The 24191-nt window shown below is 37.9% G+C and overlaps 1 protein-coding gene across 2 annotated transcripts in view; it reads left to right on the top strand.

Moving 5' to 3' along the window:
• The window catches only part of COL12A1 (collagen type XII alpha 1 chain), a 114028-nt gene that overhangs the window by 58187 nt on the left and 31650 nt on the right, over positions 1-24191 (top strand). Inside the window, exons 27-48 of one of the 2 annotated variants that reach the window (XM_069489127.1) lie at positions 160-299; positions 550-682; positions 790-813; positions 1562-1704; positions 4275-4404; positions 4819-4958; positions 5379-5508; positions 6746-6888; positions 7848-7977; positions 8619-8761; positions 10793-10922; positions 13076-13195; positions 14294-14440; positions 15173-15289; positions 15446-15592; positions 16136-16210; positions 17986-18125; positions 20392-20515; positions 20680-20823; positions 22312-22476; positions 23782-23820; positions 23922-24060. In XM_069489127.1, coding sequence (XP_069345228.1) covers positions 160-299; positions 550-682; positions 790-813; positions 1562-1704; positions 4275-4404; positions 4819-4958; positions 5379-5508; positions 6746-6888; positions 7848-7977; positions 8619-8761; positions 10793-10922; positions 13076-13195; positions 14294-14440; positions 15173-15289; positions 15446-15592; positions 16136-16210; positions 17986-18125; positions 20392-20515; positions 20680-20823; positions 22312-22476; positions 23782-23820; positions 23922-24060 — 2743 coding nt within the window. The remainder of the gene's footprint in view (positions 1-159; positions 300-549; positions 683-789; positions 814-1561; positions 1705-4274; positions 4405-4818; positions 4959-5378; positions 5509-6745; positions 6889-7847; positions 7978-8618; positions 8762-10792; positions 10923-13075; positions 13196-14293; positions 14441-15172; positions 15290-15445; positions 15593-16135; positions 16211-17985; positions 18126-20391; positions 20516-20679; positions 20824-22311; positions 22477-23781; positions 23821-23921; positions 24061-24191) is intronic. The other variant, XM_069489128.1, reaches the window with a different exon arrangement.

Below are 24191 nucleotides of genomic sequence, written 5' to 3'. Positions count from 1 at the left end.
ATGTTTATTTTTCAAATGAACTGATTTGGTGAAATATTTGTTTCTGAGCAATGTAGTCAATCAGTTTTCCCATGTGCATTAAAATAGAACAAGGCAGTTCTTTTATAATAAGTCTGTAGCTCACATTCATAAACTTAGTCTTGCCTTTTCTCATGCTAGGACCTGTGCCAGCCCCAACAAACCTAAGAATTACTGACGTAACGCCACAGAGTTTCAGAGGAACATGGGATCATGGAGCTTCAGATGTGTCTCTCTATAGGATAACCTGGGCACCTTTTGGAAGCCCAGATAAGATGGAGGTAGTGTTAACTCTCTTTCTCTCTCTCTCTCCCCACCTGCCCTCATGCCCCACTTCATTATAGGGAAGCTTGTTTCAAATACTTCTGTTACCAGATAAGCATCCCTTCTTACTGATGACATCCTAGCTCATGGCATGCATCAAAATAGGAGGAGGGACATCTGTCTAAATAACAACAAACAACTCTTGCGTGTGTATGATATAAGTGGAGACTTAATTTTGTGTGGATGTTTCTGTCCTCTTTCTTCAAGACCATCTTAAATGGAGATGAAAATACTTTGGTATTTGAAAACCTGAACCCCAACACTCTCTATGAAGTTTCCGTTACTGCCATCTACCCTGACGAGTCAGAAAGCGATGCCCTGACTGGCAGTGAGCGCACACGTAGGTGTTCAGCTTTCAAATAGGACGTTGGTATTTTGAAGTTCATTTTTAAAAAATAGAGCTACAGCTAGATTAACAATGTTTCCCCAAATTCTGTTTTCTTTTAGTTCGTTTGATAACCATAACACCAGGTAAGAATTTAATTTGCTGAATTTGAATTGTTTGAATGAACAAATAATAAATGAATGAATGAATAAATGAGTGAAAAATACTATAAGTACATTATGAATAGTCCTTCTGCTTTTAAATTGCAAGTTGTTGATTGGGGCCTCTTTTAAATAGGTCTTTCTTGAAACGCTTTGTTTTGCTAATACATGTTGGGGAGTGTATCAGTCAGCTTAGGTTGCCGTAACAAAATGTCAGTCTGGATGGCTTAAAGAACAGAAATTTATATGCTCACAATTCTGGAGGCTGGGAAGTACCAGATCAAAGTACTCTCTGGTTCTGTTCCTGGTGAGGGCTCTTTTTCTGGCTAAAAAGTCAGCTGCTTTCTCGCTGTGTCATCACATGGTGGAGAGAAAGAGAATGTGCTCTCTCATGTCTCCTTTTATAAGGACCAATCCCACTATGAGGGCCTCACTTTCATGACCTCTTCTAACCTTAATAACCTCCCAAAGGCCCCATCTTGAAATACCATCATATTGGGGGTTATGCCTTCAACATATCATTTTTGGGGGGACACAAACATTCAATCTATACTAAAGCATATTTAAGATTCAATGCCATCTTTATTAAGGGGTCAAATTTAGACCTAGACCTTCTAGGTCAAACCTAGAATTATGTAATTCTCTTGATTTTCTTGGGTACTGTATATCTGTTTTTGGAGGAGGGAGGCATTGTTCTGTGTGCTGACTCTGTTTTTCAACGATCTTCTTTCAGCTCCAAAAAGTGGTCCCCGAAACCTTCAGGTGTACAATGCAACATCTAACAGCTTGACAGTTAAGTGGGATCCTGCTAGTGGCCGTGTGCAGAAATACAGAGTCATTTATCAGCCTTCATCAGGGGAAGGCAATGAACAAACGGTAAGTTGTTTTATAAAAACTGCACCTTGGGTAAAGTCTACCCATTTCTCTTCAGTTTTTTTCACTCTCAATGTTTAGTTAGTCATACTTGCCATTTTAAGGGATGTAAGATTTACTGCATTGGATGAAATCATCTGACCTTCTAGCTGCACTTCATTGGAGCGCCATCGTGGGGACCCAGCAGATGCTCTCATGGGAGATAATATTAATAGTTGCTTTTCATAATAGCTTCAAAGCATTAGGCATGTGCTTCAGAACATCCACATTTCCCTTAAAAACTATTAGGGCTGGATTATCCATGAAAGTATCTAGGTAGTTTTTGAGTCTATGTTGATATTTAAAATATCTCTTTAAACTTAAGTGCTGAAAGTTTGCTAAATTTACCTATAAAGTTTATTTTCTTTTATTTATTCCATTTTTTCCTGGTTTTTGCATGGCATAGGGTATTTTCTAGATCTGGTATTTCCAGATCTGGGAGCCTGTTTGCTTAATTCATGCTACTTATCATTTTTATGTTATCACAATGGAGGTACCCAAGAAAGATGGTAGGACCGTAAACTCAGCCTTTGTCTTCGTCTTCCTTCTCTACTCTTATTTAACAGAGCCTTTGTCCATTTACCTTCCTTACTTGAGTTGTCTGTCTTTCGGCTTTCTCTAACTTTGTGAAGTGTTTGACTAGAACTATATATATTATACTAAATCGGGAATCACAGTTGCTTTTAAACAGAGAGGATTATGCTTTTGGATTTATTTCAAATATCTCTATTGGTGGAGATCCAGAATTATGTTGATTTTTTCTGGGCTATTTTCTAATATTTACTATTTTCTAATATTTACTTATATAGCTTTAGAGACACATGCATTATTAACTTTTAATCATCTGACTTGCTGAGCTCAAGCAAATGGTTCCTATCTCTTACGAGTTTAGAGATGTTGAGCAGAGGCAGAGGCTGGCAGTGGGTAAAGGAGTGTGCTTAAAGGTCTCTATACCACCTGGTAAGTGAGCTTAGCTGAATCAGAAACCCTCCTATCCCTAGTGTGACTTTGAGTTGGTCTTTTGAGGTTTCCATAGCTCAAGTCTCAGGTAATGTGATGTATTTGGACTGGGAATTTGTCTGTTTTAGTTAAATAGATTATTAATAATAAACTAAATATCAACTGTAATCAATTGACTTGTACATAAAAATAAGATAAAACAAATTAGATGGACCGATGTTTTAATTTCAGAAAAGAACTTCTTTTTTCCTATGCCAGGCCAGGTTTCTGTAGAACTATGAAGCAGGTGAAACTTATCCTCAGCATTTGCCTTCTTGGTGATACTGACGCTCCAACTGCTGCTTTTACTGTCCGTGGGCTGTTTGTTATCATTAGGAAAAGTCTCACAGCGCTTATCTTCTGCAAAGTATTAAATCTCTGAAGGTTTATTATTCTTGGGAGTCCTTGCATTGTAGCGTTAGTTGATGAAATCGTCAAGGTAATGAATCCCTAACTCTAGCACTATTTCGGAGAGTTAGATGGAAGAAGTAGGTAGACACCTTTCTGCCTACTTATAAAACTAGTTCTCCTAAGTAGATGATTTCAGATTTGTTATGTATCCAATTTTTATAAAAATGACTAACACCAATATTGATACTTTTCTCTCATAACCTCAAATATGAAATTTATTAAAATTAGCCACACTAGTTCAATTTGCTCCTACCGAGGATGACTACAGTGATTTGCAGGTTTTCTCTGGCATTCAGGCTACTTGAGTGGATGGGTGCTAAGTTGGAAACATCTGGTCTGCACTAGCGCTTCCAGCCATCTACATAGTTGTGGGCAGCATGCCATTTTCATGCGATTCTAATTAGTACGGCATAAACATCTGAATTCGGTAGACTGTTAACAAATCATGCAAATTTTCTCTCAACAAGATAGCTAGATGGCCTTAAGCAATGAATAAAAAACTTCAAACTCCGTAACTGGAGGAAACTGAAAAGCTTCATACCACAAGGCTGGTGTCATGGAGACAACTGGGAAGCCCTGCCTGAATGTGGCCTGGCAAAGGGTCTGGTCACGTAGTTTACACAGCTAATGCTGTCAGAGTGACAGTGTCTTGGGGGAAACACCAAGAGCTTTAGATCTTTTGCTGAATCATTTTAATGTGTTTCTAAAGCAAATAAAAAACATCTGGAAGAAAAGTAAGAATAATACTGAATAGTGTGGAGCCTCAAAAATTATGCAATTCTTTGGTATCTTGAAGTCCCTTTGTAGCTCACTTACGATTAATGCCTTTTTTTTTTGAGGAGTGCTGTGAAATGTGTTTTGGATGAAATTTTGCAGTGTTGGCGGCTAGCAAGTTGAAATATCTTTTTGAGGTCACCAGTTTAAAGCTTGGAATCCTTTTTGTGATGGAGGTGCATATTTTAAATTTAAAATTATACCATAAGATATATTTTAAGCCTTCACCGTGGTACATGGTTTCAGAACTTGGCATGGGTCTCAAATAGCTCCCCTGTAGAAAGAGCTCTTTTTTTTTAGTAAGATGGAGAGAACAAAGCTAATGCTTATCAAGGCCTGTTTTACTCAAGACCACAATAGGAGGGCGGCAGAACAGTGTCGTGCTGCAGAAACTGAAGCCAGACACACCTTACACGATCACTGTGTCCTCTCTGTATCCGGATGGCGAAGGAGGTCGGATGACGGGAAGAGGCAAAACGAGTAAGTGAAACCAGAGTTCCTGTGGCTTCTTTAGCAACTCTTCATTGGAATGGAATCCCATCTTTATCTGGAAACACTGGGGTGACACAAAGTCTTACTAATATTTTAAAATTTATTAAAAAATGGTATTGTTTTTAACATCCTTGCTTGGAATTATCTATTTGTGGAGAAAGACGTTATTCCTTTCTAGGGTAGAAAAGTCCTCTGAGGCCCAAGTATCTTCTGGGTAGAGGAGACACATGCACCTGACTGAAACAGATCCTGTGTGTGTAAATGTGACTAATTCACTGCTTCAACAAATGTTTGTGGGGTGCCTGCTGTGCTCTAGGATGCCTGGCAGATACTAATGAACCTGTGTTTCGTATGTGCTTGGTTGGGAGGACAGTACTGTGATGTGACTTCTGTGCATTTCAGAACCTCTGAATACTGTGAAGAACCTGAGAGTGTATGACCCTTCCACCAGCACCTTGAATGTTCGCTGGGACCACGCAGAGGGAAATCCTCGGCAGTACAAGCTCTTCTATGCACCCACAGCAGGTGGTCCAGAGGAACTGGTAATTATTTCCTATAGTGAAAAATGCTAGCTTGTTTAAACTGTTAGCTGTGTGATTTAAAAGTGGAACTAAAGGAGTTAGCCAGTTTGCTTTAGAGCTGAAGAAGTTCATATTCATTTAATAGGTCTTGACAGAAGGTAAATAGTTGGTGCCTTTGAGCCTAGGTAGCAGAGAGATTGCAGCATTGGGGTGGGAAGAAGTGGCCGTTCCAGGAAGTTCTACAGGGGGAGCATTGGTGAGTGAAGGGCATAGAGAAGTATACAACCTCTTGTAACACTTCATACAGGGGCACACGATTACATCCCAATATACAGAACGTGCTTCTTGACTTAGTCTTGAATTGGTATTATATTGTTTGAAGTATTATTTCTTTTATAAGTTTTTCAAATCAAATGCTTTATGTTTTATTACAATCTCTAGGTACCAATCCCTGGGAATACCAATTATGCCATTCTTAGGAACTTGCAGCCAGATACCCCATATACGGTTACAGTAGTTCCTGTTTATACTGAAGGCGATGGCGGCCGCACATCGGATACTGGAAGGACTTGTAAGTTAAAAACCTGAAAAATTAATTTTCATCATAAATTTTGCTTTTCAATATAAAGACCATATGGGCTCATTAGAGAAAATTAGGAAAATTCTGAATGATGGAATTAAAAACATAAAAGTTACCCATAGTTCATCTCCCAAACACGACCAAGTGTTAACATTTTGGTATATGAAATTATAAATTCATAATGGCATTCTTCTTTTGAAATGATAATTTCAGGATTTGTAAATGTAATATACATCGGTACGCTACTTTAGTCATCCTCTTTCACTGACAGAAATTCATGGAGCTTTGCTTTGTGCCTTAGAAATTGTGTGAAGCAGTGCTTGTAACTGGCTTTCATAGTGTGAATTTTTGAAACCTGTTCAGCACGTGACCTGATTGCACATTTCTCTGGTTTGCTGAAGTGCTTTTTTCAATCTTAAAAATCTGTGCTTTTATTTGAGAAATCAGTTTATAGTGGTTTTATAATTTTTTTGTATTAATAGTATTGCTTAAAGGCTTTGTGCAGATTTATAAATATTTCTTTGGCTTTAAAAATATATTAATACTTACTGATGGCTAAAAGGAAGCAAGCATGGATGTCTTCCTTTGGGAAAAGATTAGTGGTCTAGGAAGATCATGTTATTGTTTAAATTAGACTTTGACATTAGTATGTAGATTTAATTTGTAGATTTTTCTGAGTCTCTATAGGGGCAGTTAACTGAGAACTGAGTATATCTTATTTCTCTCTCTTTTTCCCTTTTCTCTTAATCACAGAAAGTATTTAGTAGCTATTTGTTGAATGGAGAAGGAATGAGTGATTGAAGCTCTTAATAGCTGACTGAATTATAACAGATGGGCTCCACAGCCGTTGTCAGATTTTACTTGGAAGGCTGACTCTTAAAATTTCTCTTCTCCTTCTCTCCATTACCAGTATTGGAAAATGAAGCTTCTTTTCCAATTTCTTTTTCCTTGTCCCATGTCCCTTTATGGCCAGTCAAGTTCTACTGTCTTTACTAGCTTGTTTGTATTGAAAACAATGGGACTTCCATGTAGACAAAGGCAGTAGTTGCTAGCTTGGACTAAATTTGGATTTGGAGACTTTTAATCTGCTTTTGTGTGTAGGTAATTAGAAGTTTAAAGGCAATAGGATTTTATCCTATTACAAAGTGTAGGTTCTGGAAAAGTGATACGAAAAGCTTGACATGTATAAATAGATTTAAAAAATAGGCGTTGGCTTTCATTTCCTCAGTGGTGAGAGGACTGGCAAGAAACGTCCAAGTGTACAATCCTACACCCAACAGCCTTGACGTCCGCTGGGACCCTGCACCTGGGCCTGTGCAGCAGTATAGCATTGTGTACTCTCCTGTGGCTGGCACGAGACCCTCGGAATCTGTAAGCAATTTTGTCATGGAAACTACCTTTCCTGTTGAACATAGTTGCATGTTTGGCAGCCTATGAGAACACAAACCACAAACATGCCATTATATAATGCTTAAATTGTTGTTTTTGATGAATTAAGGTAGATGTATTAACTATAGGGTTAGTTAGAATAAAAAGAATCTTGGGAAAATGCAAATTAGCTGTATGAGTTGAAAACTACGGTAATAAATATAAATCATTGCTAGACTTTATCAATACGGGTTTTTGTTGTAAAGCACAAATGTCTTTGTTATGAAAATATCTTAAAGTTTGCCTTCTGTGGCTCTTACAAATTGCCCAATCTATGTTTAATTCACAATGTTGTTTAGTTTTGTAAGTAGATTGACAATTTAGAAATTACTAATTTGAATAAAGATAGTATCAGAATACCTAAGGGAAAGTAAATTTGTCAACCAATTTAACTTACAAGTCTTTGCAAAAATAAACAATGATAAAACTAAATCGTAAGCAATACATTTTTTTTTCTGTGAGCACATTGATTTTCATGTCCCTGTGTATGGTAGGACATAATCAAACAACTTTACCCTTATCCATTGCATGGAGTCTCTATTTCAACACAAAATCTCTCCCTTACCAGTGTGGGAATCCCTTCTTTTATGTGTATCTAACATGTAGTTTGTTCTTTTGGTAAATATCATGAGCCCTAGATATTGTAGTTAAGAATCTTTATCATAAACATAAATGGAGATAATTGAAGATACTAAAGGTCAAGGATGAACTAATGTCTTTTGGAGAGGGAATTTCTGAGGATAAATTGCATCTAAAGGTGTGTGGCCTGGGCAGATCTATGGCTTCTGCTGTGTCTGGGCTCAACCTTTTATTATAAATATTATTATGCTAACTAACTAAAGATTTGGTAAGCATTTGGGTTTTCATCAGGCAGAATTTGGCATCCTCCCATCCCCCTGCAGATGGTGGTGCCGGGAAATACCCGCACGGTGCACCTGGAGCGGCTGATTCCAGACACACTGTATTCTGTGGACATCGTGGCTCTCTATTCGGATGGAGCGGGGAATCCCAGCCCTGCCCAGGGCCAAACGCGTGAGGCAGAAATCCTTTCTCCAGCCCATTCCCTGGTAGCTAGATTGGCAGGGCCCCTCCGAGTGAGTGAGGGTGGGAGGCGGGTGGTGAGAGAGGGGGTGTGGAGAGCTCTCTCCCTTTGCGCAGGTGGGGTAGCCCTCTGCATAGGATTCTGCCTGGGCTCCCACATGTCCACATTCTAGGCTAAAGCTCTGGGTCCATGACTGGCCTTTGTGCTGTGTGAACTTCATTCAGTCATTTTCTCATCTGGGACCTAAATCAAGGAGGAGTTCCCCTCCTCCCCCCGCCCCGCAGTGGATCTTCTCCCCAAATGTGCACTTTGGAAATGTGAGGGCTTGGCCTCTATGTTTCATTAAATGGAGGTGATTATAATGGTTAAAATAATCCCTTTTTCCCCTAGTCTGTACATTTCGGTTTAAATCTAGCTCTAGGTCACTGAAAGTTCAGCATCTAATGTAGCTCTGAAATATAGTACTTTATACTGTTTATGATTTCACATTAAAACCATAGAAGATATGCATTTTATCATAAAGGAGGAAATATCTTAGTGAATGGTGAAACACTTGCAAGCAGCTTCCTTAATCTGACCTGGGTAATGCTTGCAGACAAGCAACAAACTCTACTGTATTTTATTTATTTAGTACCACGGAGTGGACCAAGAAATCTGAGAGTCACTGGGGAAACAACCAATAGCCTCTCTGTAGCCTGGGATCACGCTGATGGGCCAGTTCACCAGTACAGGATCATCTATTCTCCGACTGTTGGTGATCCAATTGATGAATATGTAAGTCTAATGCTCATTTATTGACACATTTTATAATCTTAGCTTGTTGGAGGGTGAAGTTAAACTTCTCCTTTAGAAGTATGCTGTGATTAGAGTTGATGCTTGACTTTCCTGTGACAGTCACATTTTATGACTTTCTCTGACATGATATTAGGACCAGCGAAATATGCCTAGTCTGGCCTCTCACATCACAGAGAAGCAACATTTTTGGGCTCATTTTTATTCTAAAGATAGATAGAAAAAACATAGTATCTCATGATTACCTGAATAATTCTAGCCACCTAATTACACCATAGAAACTAATTCTGGTGAAATATGATACCTAATAATCTGGAACATCTAAATTAATGTTCATATAATGTGATCATCCAAATCCTACCCTTTCTTCAACTCTAGCTACTCTACAAAGTCTCCCTTAAATACTCCAGTGCTAATTGATTTCTTTTTTCTCTAAACTTAACATTTTGTGGTGCACTTTATTTGGAATATACATACTCTCCTATTAGCTTCAAACTTTTTGAGTGTGATATTTTGTCTCTCCAGAACCAGACTCAAGTTTCTGGTAGCTTTGTCAGAGCCCGTAGTCCTCATTAGGTATATCCATTGTTACATGTGGAAAAATTTACCACTTTATTTGAAATTTATTGATTAATAGCTGTGATAGGTTCACAGAAGATTACACAAAATGTTGATTGTAAAGGAGTTAGGTCTGTGGTTTGCCATTGTTCTACCACATACATGCTTTTAGATCATTTCCCTCCTATGAACCTCATGTGATAAAATATCTCATGTACTTGAACTTCAGATAGTAACTTTTAGTTAAAGTCCCCATTTTTATTAATAAGAAACACATGCGGCCGGGCGCGGTGGCTCACGCCTGTAATCCTAGCACTCTGGGAGGCCGAGGTGGGCGGATCGTTTCAGCTCAGGAGTTCGAGACCAGCCTGAGCAAGAGCGAGACCCCATCTCTACTAAAAATAGAAAGAAATGATATGGACAGCTAAAAATATATATAGAAAAAATTAGCCGGGCATGGTGGTGCATGCCTGTAGTCCCAGCTACTCGGGAGGCTGAGACAGGAGGATCCCTTGAGCTCAGGAGTTTGAGGTTGCTGTGAGCTAGGCTGACGCCACGGCACTCACTCTAGCCTGGGCAACAGAGTGAGACTCTGTCTCAAAAAAAAAAAAAAAAAAAAAAAAAAAAAAAAGAAACACATGTAATTGCCATTTAGAGCTTCTGATCAAAATGAGATAAACAGAACTGCAACAGTTAGTTTGCCAAAGCAGAGAAGCTCACGGTTAGTGTTTGTTCAGCCTTGCTGTGGACAAATACGCAATTTCCCTTTGCTTTCTGAAAGCATTAAAAATACAATTTCTCATTTGTAGTTATGGGACTCTGGGCTGGGAATCACTGGCATAATTGATCCATGTTGCTTGTAGAAGCAAAGTATAGGTTTACAAGAGAGATTTAGAGATGTCTAGTTCATTTCCTCTTTGAGGAGGTAGTTGAATGTATTTTCTATTTCCTTTTTTTCCATCTTTTCCATCTAACTAGTACCAGCCAAGCTGATATTCTTGAGGGCAGAAACTGAGTCCACTTTTGCTCAGCAGCTAGTACCACGCCTAGTCCACAGTGGGTACTGGGCACATATTTGTACATGAAAACCTCATGCATAATGATGAGAGGTGACAGAAACAGACTTACTAGTGAATGCTGCAGTACTCAGTAAGGTGTTCTGAGGTGTTGTATGTGTCATTGCCTTTAATCCTCACAATTTCCTTCAGAGATATTAAGTCACACAGCTGTTAAGTGGCTGATCTGGGATTTAAGCCCAGATCTGTCTGACTCTAAAACCATTCTCCTATGTTGCACAGAAGCAGTGTAGATGGTTTGTCTTGCCATGAGTGTTGTGCAACAAAAAGAAAATAGGAAGACATTATGTCCATTTATGAGAATACAGAAAACAGTATCATCTTTTGATTTAGAAGACCTCTAGATGGTAATAAGTTTGTAATTTAACTTCCCTTCTAGACCACAGTCCCAGGCAGAAGGAACAATGTAATACTGCAGCCTCTGCAATCTGATACTCCATATAAAATTACTGTTATTGCTGTTTATGAAGATGGAGACGGTGGCCATCTAACAGGAAGTGGAAGGACTGGTAAGAGTTTTATACCTTTTTTTTTTTTTTTTGAAGTCAAGATTTTAATGTTGGGCCGGGCGCAGTGGCTCACGCCTGTAATCCTAGCACTCTGGGAGGCCGAGGCGAGTGGATCGCTCGAGGTCAGGAGTTCGAGACCAGCCTGAGCAAGAGCGAGACCCCGTCTCTACTAAAAATAGAAAGAAATTATATGGACAACTAAAATATATATATACAAAAAATTAGCCGGGCATGGTGGCGCATGCCTGTAGTCCCAGCTACTCGGGAGGCTGAGGCAGTAGGATCGCTTAAGCCCAGGAGTTTGAGGTTGCTGTGAGCTAGACTGACGCCACGGCACTCACTCTAGCCCAGGCAACAAAGTGAGACTCTGTCTCAAAAAAAAAAAAAAAAGATTTTAATGTTGCTTCTTATACCTTTTAAAATCCTTAAATTTTGTCTTTACCAATGCATCTCAAATACTATATTAATATTGTATTAACATTTATATTAGATATTTTGTCAAAACAATAACATGAGAAAAGCATTTGTTTTTAAAACAAAGAGAAGAAAAAGAAGACAAAAATCTGCATTTTTTTTTTTGCTTGAGATAGTTTTATTTCTTTTTTTGAAAACTATTGCATATTTTTCTGAATATTATTTTAGTTTGTGTGGTGTCAATGAAGGCCTATAGCTGTTGAGTCAATATAGTATCAGTAAAAAATATTCCATTGTGATTCAATCTCCAGTCATAAAGCAGCAAGATGATTAGCAATCAGTTTATGTCTACAAATTTAACCTTCTAAAAAATAAATATTTTTATTGTATCCAAGTAATTTACAAAGAATTATCAATGTGCAGCCCCCCCCCCCTTTTAAATCTATACTGGTGGTAATTTGTTACGATGTAAAGATTCTCTAATTTGGTTGTTCATTGGAATTACCCGAGGAGCTTTAAAAATGCTTACGCCTGGGCACCACTCCCAGAGACACTGATGTAACTAGTGTGAGGTGTGGGCTGGACCTGCTGACGTTCTCATTCATGTGCAGCCACGGCTGAGAGTCACTAGCTTAGCATAAAGTCAGGGTGAGCTCTAGGTCTGAGTTCTGTTACTGATACATATTGGCATTCCTCTTTCCCACTTCATTCAGCAATAATCTACTTAGGTAACATGATTTCAGGGTCCTTTCTACACTCATTTTCCCAAACTCTTTTTGTGTGTAAATGATCTTGACAACATCGTAAAATTTGGGAAAGGTAACATTTGCAAGCTCCTAAGAGAAAAGCAGGAGTAAAGCTGATTCAGTCTCTCAAGGTCAGGAATCTGTATTTATTGATACTATTGTCCATAGCACTGAGTCAGTGGAGACTCAGTGTAGTGACTCAAGCTGATTTTAATTTAACAACTTCCCTTTTTTCACTTTCTTATAGATTTTAGAATATATTTTGGCACTTCTCTGGGAAAATGGCATATTTCAGAATTTTGTGTTTATCAAAATATATAAAAAAAATCTTTACTAGATCTTGAATTTCCCAAGAAGAGCCACAGCCATGTCTAGTTTCTCTTGTGAAAAAAAGTTTTTCAAGTTGGATTCATTATTTGTGTAGTGCTATGAATAATAATCTCAGTGGCTACTTAATATGCTAATTGAATACCACTGGTTTTATAAGTTGTGGGTTTGGGGGCAGTATCTCTGGGGGCTTAAGGATTTACTCCAGGTCATGTTGGTGAAGGATAGCGTTGTATAGGGAAAGAACATTGTTTTGGTCATTAGCTAGTCATGTGGTCTTGGGAAAATCATATGTATGTGATGAAGTGGTTGGACTAGATAGACTCTAAATTACTCTCTGGTTTTGACGATCTGTCATCTATGACATTATGAATGTAGGCTGAGATCTCTTTTGTTTTTTATAATTCTGAGCCATAAAACATACCAGCTCTGGATTTTTACTCCTGCTAAGGAAATCAACAGTCTTGAGTCCATTTGAGTTGCTGTTTGAATTTGGAAAACAACTAAGCTTTTGTTGAACACTCCATGCCTTTTAATTGTTTTCTGGAGGACATTATGGGATATTAAATTGTTCCCACAGGGCTGCCCTATCGATACTGTTAAAGTTCTGTGCTCTCCCTGTGTGCCAACACCAGGTCAGTAATGTGTGCCAATGTTTGTTTGCAGTGGGACTGCTTCCTCCTCAGAACATACACATCTCTGATGAATGGTATACGAGATTCAGGGTGTCCTGGGATCCTTCACCCTCTCCAGTTCTTGGATATAAAATTGTTTATAAGCCAGTAGGTAAGAAATCACCTTTATCATTATAGAAATCCTTTGGAGGGTTATTTACATGTGAGACTATTCTCTCTTGCATCCCCCACTATCAGATTCTCCTGATAGTTCAGTTATCACATAAAGTCCCCTCTCACCAGAGGTAATGTTTCTGGAAATAACATTTTAAACCAATGGTCTAAAGTACAATTGTTTTTATAGATATAAATGAGATTCTTATTATAAATTTTGTGATTGGAAAGTTTTGACCTGGTCCATAAAATCGCACAAATCAAAGATGCTTATCTTCATAATCCTATATGTTATGATCATGAAACAATGCATATTTAATCAGTATAAACTTCTGTACTTTTCCTATTCTGATCAGGTATTGTATTATTTGGGGCATAGATTTTATGTATTGTAGTTTATTCATGACAGGCTTGCTTTCAAATCCCCACTGACATTTTCACCTAAATCAATATCACCTTGATTAAATTATTTGCTATTTTTGTTTATATGTTTATCTACATGCATGGCAGAAATGGAAGAAAAACACTCTTGTACTTACTAGGGCATCTTCTATGCATCCAGCCAGAGTATGACCTAGGAAAGAATGAAGAAGATAAGGCAAGAGAAAGGAAATTGTGAACCAGTGTAAGAAATAGAAGGAGAACTTAGAGAAGAAAGAGAAGTTAGTAACTGAAGACTTTTAGCAACGAAACAAATGAGATTCATATGAATGAGGTTCAAAACGGAAATTCTTAGATCATCTCTACAACAAATCAAAAAGCGTTAATTGAACAACTACTATATGAAAAACACTATGCTGGCAAAGTAGGGCTTAGAAAAGAGGCTTGAGAATTTATTCACTAAAGGAACATTGATTATGTACCTATTGCATTCTAGGTACTGTGCTACACTTTGAGAACAACAGAGTGAAGAATGCTTACCATTTTATATTCACCATATAATGTAGCTTGTGCTGTAGTGAACAGGTGCAGGAGGGGCTATGGAATTAATGGTGTTCATACTTCCATTTGACTATGAGTTAAGATCTTTAATTTTAAGCAAAACTTGAGGTTAGTGATGACATGTTTCTGTGTACTTTTGTGATTGTTATTAAAGGTTCCAATGAGCCCATGGAAGTCTTTGTTGGAGAAGTGACATCATACACTTTACACAATCTGAATCCCAGCACCACCTATGACGTGAATGTTTATGCTCAGTATGATTCTGGACTCAGTGTCCCCCTGACAGATCAAGGCACAACATGTGAGTCATGGATCCTTTCATGGTTGTAAGAAAAAGTGTAGCACAAATGACCAGGTCAGCCTGCTTTAATTTTACTTTTTCTTAACATAGCCATGTTTCCTCAGCATTATGTAGGCAGGCCTTTTGTGTCCAGTTAAACAAAATACCTATCTAAATTAATAAGTGATACAATTGAGTACATAAAAATGTATATGATGCGGAAATGGTGTCTATTTCACATAAAATATTATATTTTGAATTTTAAAAGATAAAGTTACAGAAATTGTCATTTCATTCACGAATGACCTATAAAATTAGATCTGTGATGCCATTTAGTTTTTCTTGACATTTGATATTAAGATATATATTGCCTAAATTTATTGATGTAAGTTTTGAATCAGGATTACTGATTTGGCCCACCAATCGATTTTGTTGTTACCAAACACTTTGATAACTATTTAAAGACTTAGCAGATAGCCTTTCAGAAAAATTTCTTATTCTTTACCATGAGACACCTTTGACACTCATAGTCTTGGGAGGGCTACGTGGAATTTCCTTTCCTTGAAAATCAGTGATGGAAAAGAAGGTCTGTTTTGGCTGTACCACATTTTCATGTATGTTTCCTACAAGGAAACATACTTTGATTTTAGACGTTTTATTTTTCAGCCACAGTGAAAGTTTCAAAATTGTGTTATGCTTGTTCTGACCTTTATTTACAATGGAAATCTACTTCTTTCTTTCTTCCTTTTGTAGTGTATTTAAATGTGACAGATCTGAAAACTTACCAGATTGGGTGGGACACATTCTGCGTCAGATGGTCACCTCACCGGGCAGCCACCTCCTACAGGCTAAAACTAAGCCCTGCAGACGGTATGTGTGTAAAGAAAAGATGAACTGGAGAATGTAGTGGAAACATTTTAAACTTTAGTAAAGAAGATGCCATTTTGTTTATAAAAATGGTATATAAGAATATCTTTAAATATAATTGATGATGACAGTGGCATTTCCCTTTGTTGTTATCATCAGGAACCAGAGGACAAGAAATCACAGTACGTGGGTCAGAAACCAGTCACTGCTTCAGTGGCCTTTCACCAGACACTGATTATGGCGTCACTGTTTTTGTGCAGACACCAAATCTTGAGGGACCAGGTGTCCTTGTCAAAGAACATACCAGTAAGTTTTCGAGTAATCTGGAAAGTCTCTGTAAGGCTTCAGAATAGAATGCTCTAGGTGTGGGAGACTTAAGTGACTCCCTCTGGGTAGCAATAATGATGGGATGATGGCAGATTCCCGAAGGTGGGATCTAAAGCAGGTTCAGGACCTTTTTCTGATTCAATTCCAGGTTGTCCCTGCTATGGGGTTGGTGCGACTTTAAGGAAGAGCTAAAGGAGGGAGAGATGGCTCTAGCTAACAGGGAGGAGGTGCATGTGCATCCATATTAGTGACTTTTACTCATTTGACCCTATCTGAAGGGTTTACGTTCTCCCTTTGGATCTTTGCTTTGCTCTCTGTAGCTGTAGTCGGTGTTGAATGACTACCGGTAACACCAGATTTGGATGGAACAGAATCCCCTGTGTGCCGGTGCCAATGACGCTGGAGCCTTATTTTCTAAGGCTTGATTTGTTATCCAGGACTTAAATTGCTCTTAAAATTGACTTTCTGGGATATGAATTGTGCACATGTTGCATTTTTCTAATTATTATTTTTAAATTCTAGCTGTAAAACCAACGGAAGCCCCTACAGAGCCACCCACGCCTCCTCCCCCTCCCACCATTCCGCCCGCCCGGGATGGTAAGTACAGCTGAGTGGGGAATAAATCTGACTAATGGGGATTTCTAGGCTTCTTATTTATGCTGCATATACATCACTTACAATTCATAGAGAACATTTCTGACTTATTATTCCTGCCGAAGAGGTTTTAGATTGAAAGAAAAGATTACCAGTAATTTGTCCCTCCTCTTTGGGCACAGTTTGGAATGAATAAAATCAGTCATAAATTACTCCAGCTTTTCAGTTGGAACTCTGTTTCCTCAATTTTGCAGATTAAGGCCTAGTAATACCTTCCATAGTCCACAGTCACATGGTGGGCATTTTTTTTCTACTGGCTGCTGGCATCAATAGGCATTTTGAACCCTTTTTTGGCTCTATCTGCAACCTAACCCCTGAGGCAGTTAGCTTTGGAATTCCTTGCTTCTGACCTGAGAAGCACCCTGGAATACACAAAGCTAAAAAAATTTCCATTCACCAAAGTCTGAAACATAATTGTCACTTGCAGTGAGCTGGTAAAAAGACATATTGATCTATTAAGGCTGATCTCTCTGTATTTGCGGGCGATTCTTTAGTGCTTTATCAAATTAAGTTTAACTAATGAACTCCTGGATTATTCTTCTCCCACATTCTGTTTCCAGCATTTAACAGGAAGCATTTCAGATTTCAGATATATTTTTCTTTCATCTTAGAAGGATTTAGAATGTTATAACTTTATTAAACCTATTATATAAGTAAAATTAAAAATGTATTATAGGGTACAATAATAATGGTTTCTTTAAATTAGACTATTGAAAGAAATTCACTAAATAATCCTAGCTTAAAATATATATATATTTTTTCTTTTTTTTAATTTCAGCATATTATGGGGGTACCAAAGTTTAGGTTATGTATATTGCCCTTGCCCCCTATATCTATACATAAATTTTAAATAGGCTTTATTTTCTAGAGTAGTTTTAGGTTCATGGCAAAATTGAGGGGCTGATACAGAGATGTCCCATCTCCTGGATATGTCCCCTGCCCCAACACATGCATAGCCTCTCCTACTAGCAACATCCCACATCAGAGGGTTACATTCGTTACAGCTGATGAACCTACACTGGTATATCTTAATCATCCAAAGTCCACAGTTTACCTTATGGTTCACCCTTGGTGTTATACATTCTATATGTTAAGTTCTTATAAACTAAAATTTTGTTAAGGTTTTTTTTGATTTTTTTTTTTTTTTTTTTAGTGTCCAAGTCGGGGGATTCAAATTAAAGATATTTCTTTATTTTATTTTCTCCTTTCCCTTTCCATCTATGATTCTAGTGCCCTAATTTAAAATTAAAAAACAACTTATTTGCTCCAAATCTTTGATAATTATATTCAGAATCTCCAAACCCACTGATAGTTTTCCTTTAGTTCTGAGCGTCGTGGCTTTTCATTTGATTTCCCCCCTCATTTATTGTTTGAAGCTGCTTGAAGAGTTCCATGAGGCAAGATCATATCTTTGCATATAATGGATCTAAACCAATGGAGTAATTCCAGAGCAGGAATTGAGGGTCAGTTAGACCAGTATGCCCTAAATCTATTGTGCATATGAGTCATCTTGGTATCTAATTATTGCTGTTCTGATTCAGCAATTCTAGGGTAGGACCCAAGATTCTGTATTTCTGACAAGCTCCCAGGTAATACTGTTGCTACTGACCCACACTTTGAGTAGCAAGGTGTTATACTACATTTTTCAATTATGTAATTTCATTTAAATGAAAAGATTCATGAGATTTGGGGCTTCCTCTGCTTTTTTTTTTTTCCAGTATGCAAAGGTGCCAAGGCAGATATTGTGTTCTTGACTGATGCCTCTTGGAGTATCGGGGATGATAATTTTAACAAAGTTGTAAAATTCATTTTCAATACTGTGGGAGGCTTTGATGAAATCAGTCCTGCTGGGATTCAGGTGAGTGTCATTCCACCAGTGGCTACTCGTTTGTAATGTCCTGCAATTTCTTTTGAACTTCTCTTTTTAAGTAGACAGTCTTTTCAGTACAAACTATGTTTTGACTTTTACTATTTTCTATTTCTTCTACATATGTATTTTTAGAAAGGAATTGGTTATAAATGATAAATAAATAGAAAAGTAAGTATTCCTCTGAGATTTTTTCTTTTCTTTTTCTTTTCTTTCTTTTTTTTTTAACAGAGTCTTGCTCTGTTGCCCAGGATAGAGTGTTCTGGCATCAGCCTAGCTTACAGCAACCTCAAACTCTTAGGCTCAAGCTACCCTCCTGCCTCAGCCTCCCGAGTAGATGGGACTACAGGCATGTACCTCCATGCCTGGCTAATTTTTCTATTTTTAATAGAAACAGGGTCTCGCTCTTGCTCAGGCTGGTCTCAAACTCCTGACCTCAAGTCATCCTCCTGCTCAGACTTCCAGAGTGTTAGGATTACAGGCGTGAGCCACCATGCCCAATGTATTCCTCTAGTTTTTATGGTTGGCTAGATGATATCCCTGTTGGAGAATTTAGAGGATTCTGACTTTAACTTCCTGCATACAACTTCCAAGAATGATACGTTTTCATGAGAGGTCATCCAAAGTTCTGGACATTAAATGCATTGTGATTTCATGCTCTGTAAACTTAGAAGAATTGGTGTTGAAAAGAGACTAGAGTGGGTGTGTAGAAACCCCTGCCTCTTCTGTCATTACTTTGTAGATGTTATATTGACCCGAAGAATGGCCATTATTTACCCAAAGGGTATTTCATTTGTTTTCCTAAAATGATGACTACCAATTATCTTGCTGTGGAATCACTCCAAATTTATTTGTTGTACTATAGTACTTAGAGAAGTTTATATTTCCATGAGAGGCCTCAAAGAATAAGTCATCATTTAGCCCTAAACTGCCTGTAAAGTTGAGAATTTCCATCACTACCCCAACGTACCCATGAACTGATGAACACTCAGGTCCAGAGGCTCTATTTTGGGTGATCTTTCCAGATTCCTTGGAGAATCTGATTCAAACTTTTATTAGGTATTTCTTGGATTCTGTAATCTTGAAGACGCACTTCAAATTTTACCCCTGAGGAGAGTCTCCCTAATGGCTTTAGGTATTCTATGCTCCTGAAGTATTTTGTCCATATTGATATTACAGCCAGCATCACTTTGTATTGTCATTAATTGTGGGACTGTTTTCTATCTAAATCATTGACTCCTTGAAGCAAGAGACTCTATCTATCTTTTTTTTTTTATTTTAAATTCCCTTCTCCTTTTCTTCCTTCTTCCTTTTGGTGAATTTTCTTCTTTATTTTGGCAGTTTATACTTCATTGTGGCATCTTAGAAGCATTATGAGGATAAGAGATTTTGAAATAAACCACAAATAATTTCATAAATAAACCATTTCCCCTTTTATGGACTAGTACTTTATAGAATACTGTATACTAAATTTCAAATAATACTACGGGCATTGTTCCAGCCTTAGAAGAGTAAATATTCAGCCTAGTTATATTCTTAATTTAATGTGTCAACAACCAAGTGATTTTTCATCCCTTTAGACATTAGGATTTCTAATAAAAATTAGCTACCATATTTTATTAACTTCTGTGTATCAGTTACTTTGCATACAGGATTATTTATATTAGTCCTTAAAACAACCCTAGAAGGTAGGTGTAGTTATCTCCATTTTACTGATGAGGAAACGAAAGCCAAAGATGCAGGGAACTTGCCCAGTGTCACACAGCTTCTAATTGGCAGAGCTACAATTTGAGCCCAGTGAATCCTGAGTAAAAAGTATGTGCTCTTTCCATTAAATCACATTTTTGCTGAGATTGTGATGAGTGCTGATGATTGTCACACATGTGACATTTTTATGTTATCATGAAGGACAGATGTCGTCAGTGAGAAGGAACAGTTCTCATTTCTAATCCAGGGACCTCACTACTCCCCAGCTTGACCCGTCCCCTTCTACATCCCAGAGAAAAGTACCATTTGAATACAGTGTATTTTCATTGTTAATGTCAACTATGACAATTTCATTGAAGATTGAAAATTAGAGTATTTAATGAGACAACAGCAGTCAGTGTTATAATATTAACTATAAAGAGCTTCTGATAGTTTGTCAGGTATAAGACACTTTTTTTTTTGTCTTATTCTGCAGCTAGAGGAATCACTCAAAGATTGAAATATGAAGTGAGATGACTTATGCTCACTGCCAAACCTCATTTCCTTTCAGGTTTCATTTGTGCAGTATAGTGATGAAGTCAAGTCTGAGTTCAAGCTGAACACGTACAATGACAAGGCCCTGGCCCTTGGGGCCCTGCAGAATATTAGGTACAGAGGAGGAAACACAAGAACAGGTATGGTTAATCAGAGTATATGTGGACCTTCACCTTCCCAAGTATTTGGAGTGGTAGAACTGAGTGTATCTTCTCAGTCACTTGTCATCAGTTGGGCATGGCTAATGGCATCTGGATAGTTTTCAGTGAGGGGACACTAAAATGTTCCATGGCACACTCTGTAGGCAAAGCCCTCACACATATCAAGGAGAAAGTCTTGACCTGGGAGAGCGGCATGAGGAAGAACGTCCCCAAGGTGTTGGTTGTGGTCACGGATGGTCGGTCACAGGACGAGGTCAAGAAGGCGGCTTTGGTCATCCAGCAGTCAGGTAGGCACATTCGTGAATTTGATAGCACTCGTTATTTTCACAGTTGTAAATGTTCAGGAATGATTGTTAAAGACCAAAATTGCTGATTTTACTTTATTGTCCCTGTTTTACTCTGTACTCTTTATCCTTATAATGCTAGTTTATATTTGATTATGGAATGGTTTGGTAATTGTTCAAAAATGACATGATGTATTTTCTGCATAAGATGTGATTCAGGGTTGTCAAGGCGTAAAGCAGACTTCCCCATAGTAGCTGGAAGGCTATAGAAAGCAATGATAATAGGATAATCCTAGAGCAGGCTTCCTGCCATAGCAGAAATGAATCTTGATATTGGTTTCTATAGAAGAAGAGACATAGGGAAGCCTTTAGCTTCAGCACATTCTTGCAGATGCGGATCTAACACAGATTGCTGAAAGGAGCACTGCAAAGAAGGAATATCAAGGTCTCAGAGAGACATTTTTGGGCTAGATTTTGCCAATCAAACATGTTGAGAACCTCCTAGCAACACTGACCTTTGGATTAGTTATTTAGGGTTATTAGAGACGAAACTAGATCTTTCCAGTACTTGCATTAACATCTCCCACCCACCACCACCTCAAGCATGGTCTAAGGTAGACATATTTTTAGAGAGAATCCTATGCTATGCATGATCTATTTAGTAAAATACTTTGTTACATAGACTTTGTCATTTGCACATGCATGATCCTTTGGCTAAAATTATAAGTCATGATTAGTGCTAAGTCATACTGCCTTTTTTCAATAGAGATTGTTATTTTGTTATGATCTTTTATAATTTATTGCCATTATGTAACACACCTTGAGCAGATTTCTGTGTATTCTGGGCTCCTAGCTGACTTAAATTTGGGATTATGAATATTTGCTTCTCAAGTTACCTTATATATAGCTAATTAGATTCTAATTTGTTATATAGCCTATTTTTTCCTGATATCAAATTAAGCCTTTGGAGTGAAAAATTTGTTGATTTGTAATAGCCTAATAAAGGAAAGTCTGTTGCCAGTGGAAATGGTAGATTCCATTTCCCATGTGGCCAAAGTGCTCCCTTTGAGCATGGGTTTGCTGAGAAAATCAGTTTCAAGAATTCAAATTTTAAAATGAGCCCATTCTTGGCTTCTGAGTCATGTTAGATTGAAATATTAATGGCTGCAGGATTCATGTGTATATTAGGACTGTGGACCTGTGGAAGGCAGTGTGTACCACATGAATCTTTCTGCTATTAAAATATTCATCTTTTAATTGTTCAGAGTTTATTTTAGGAAATCCAGTTCAATGAATTTTATAAACAAGAGAATAGGAAGGCCTGGAAAAAGGACATAGTTATTAAAGAGAGTTCATGCCAAATAAAAGGACTTGCTGCATATACTTAAGAAAATGCAGCATCACAGCTGATAAGATTTTATTTTGAATTGTTCAAACAATAAAGGACAAAAAGGGGGATATGTGATTCATTCTATAAACTCTGCTGTGCAGGGTTCAGTGTCTTTGTAGTTGGTGTGGCTGATGTCGACTACAACGAGCTTGCCAACATCGCCAGCAAACCAAGCGAACGGCACGTTTTCATTGTGGATGACTTTGAATCTTTTGAGAAGATCGAGGACAACCTTATTACATTTGTTTGTGAAACTGCCACTTCAAGTAAGTCATGGACAGCATGGATCCATAACCTCACTTGTTTTGAAAAACAATTACCTAGTAGACGATTCTCTATCCTATATGGGATCAAGTCTGTGCATAAATAGATCCTGGGAAATCACTGGGGAACCTGATGAATCATGGTTCCTATTGAGATCATGCTAAATGTGTGCTTGTCAGAAGTCCATTTTTAGCCTTGAAGATGTAATTTCCTTGTACGGAAATAAAGTATTTTAATATAGTCTTCCCTGCCCGCCCCCCACTCCAAAACCCGTGACATTTGAGTAAATTCATCTTCAGCCTAGAATTGCATATATGGAAGCATTTCTGTGAAATGAAGGTTTTCCACATTAGTAATCAATTGGTATTTGTTCTGTCAACATCCATGCTTCAAAAAAACAATGGAAAAACTGGTTTGTGTGGGTGTGTGCTCCACAGAAATTCATTTGGTTCCTATTTGTTTGTTGGGGTTTAGATTTTCAAGTTCAGCTTTTAAACTACAGTGAAGGGCCAAAGATTGATTACTTAAGCCAATGTATCCTCTTCTCCCTCCATTAGCACCAATTCTTGGGGTGTCAGATTATGGAGACGATTATGTGGCTAGTCTAGACCCCTGATCCTAGGCAGGGGTATGCTCCACAAGTATAGTATTTCCCTCCCATTACAAATATATTAAAAACTCAAAACTCTGGTGAGAGTAAACAAAGCTCAGTGGTTTACTATGAAAACTTATGCTGAAGTCCAGAGTGGGGCTGCACTGGTGCAAGTGGGTGGCGGCTGGAGTTGTCTGCCTTCCACTCCAGGTGGTCCTGGCCACAGGTCTCTGGTACCGTGGCTCTGGGGGGTCCAGGGAGAAAACTACTGCACACTTGTTACCATTACATGATGTTTGGTAGCCAGTGTGAGGCTCGGGGGCTTGGCAGAGAAGAGGGTTGGGGAAGGACAAACTCCTCCTACCTTTGCATAAATCTAAAATTCCCTGGGAGAGAAGTTCTTCAATCTATTGAAAAACATGTGAAAACTTCTTCCTTTAATTCTATTTTATTATTCTTAGAAACACTGTAAAATTCCAGTTGCACTAGAGAATGTTCAGAAAACATTTGTTCCACTGATTCGTAGTATAATTTCTCCTACACACAGGAAGTCTATAAGAAATAACTTATAAAAGATTAAATTGATGTTATTTTTTAATAAATAATTGAACAATTTCATTACTTGAAATATTAATACATGTATTGCTACTTTCTGTGCATATACGTTTGTACATCATGTTGGTGCATCACACTTAAAGAACACTGTACATTGCAGGTTGCCCTCTCATTTATTTGGATGGCTACACCTCACCAGGTAAGCATTTATACTTTTGGGCTAATTAATTCCAAAGTTTAAGCAATAAAATAATTAAAATGTACTCATTGTAATATTTCTTTTTCTTTTCTGATGTAAAGGTTTTAAGATGCTCGAAGCATACAACCTGACAGAAAAGAATTTTGCATCTGTACAAGGCGTATCTTTGGAGTCAGGGTCTTTCCCCAGCTACTCAGCTTACAGGCTTCAGAAGAATGCATTTGTGAATCAGCCTACAGCGTAAGTGTGCCAACAGTAGGTCCTTTTTTTCTTACAATGGGCAAGAGGTTCTTGGAATCTTTCTGACTTCTTAGAATCCTGGAACTCTAGAACTGTCAGAAGACTTCTTATGGATGACCTAGTTTGGTTTC

Source organism: Eulemur rufifrons, chromosome 15 (assembly GCF_041146395.1).
Source record: "Eulemur rufifrons isolate Redbay chromosome 15, OSU_ERuf_1, whole genome shotgun sequence".
NCBI lineage: Eukaryota > Metazoa > Chordata > Mammalia > Primates > Lemuridae > Eulemur > Eulemur rufifrons.
The sequence above is the reverse complement of the archived record's forward strand: the minus strand, read 5'-3'. Positions and strand labels throughout refer to the sequence as shown.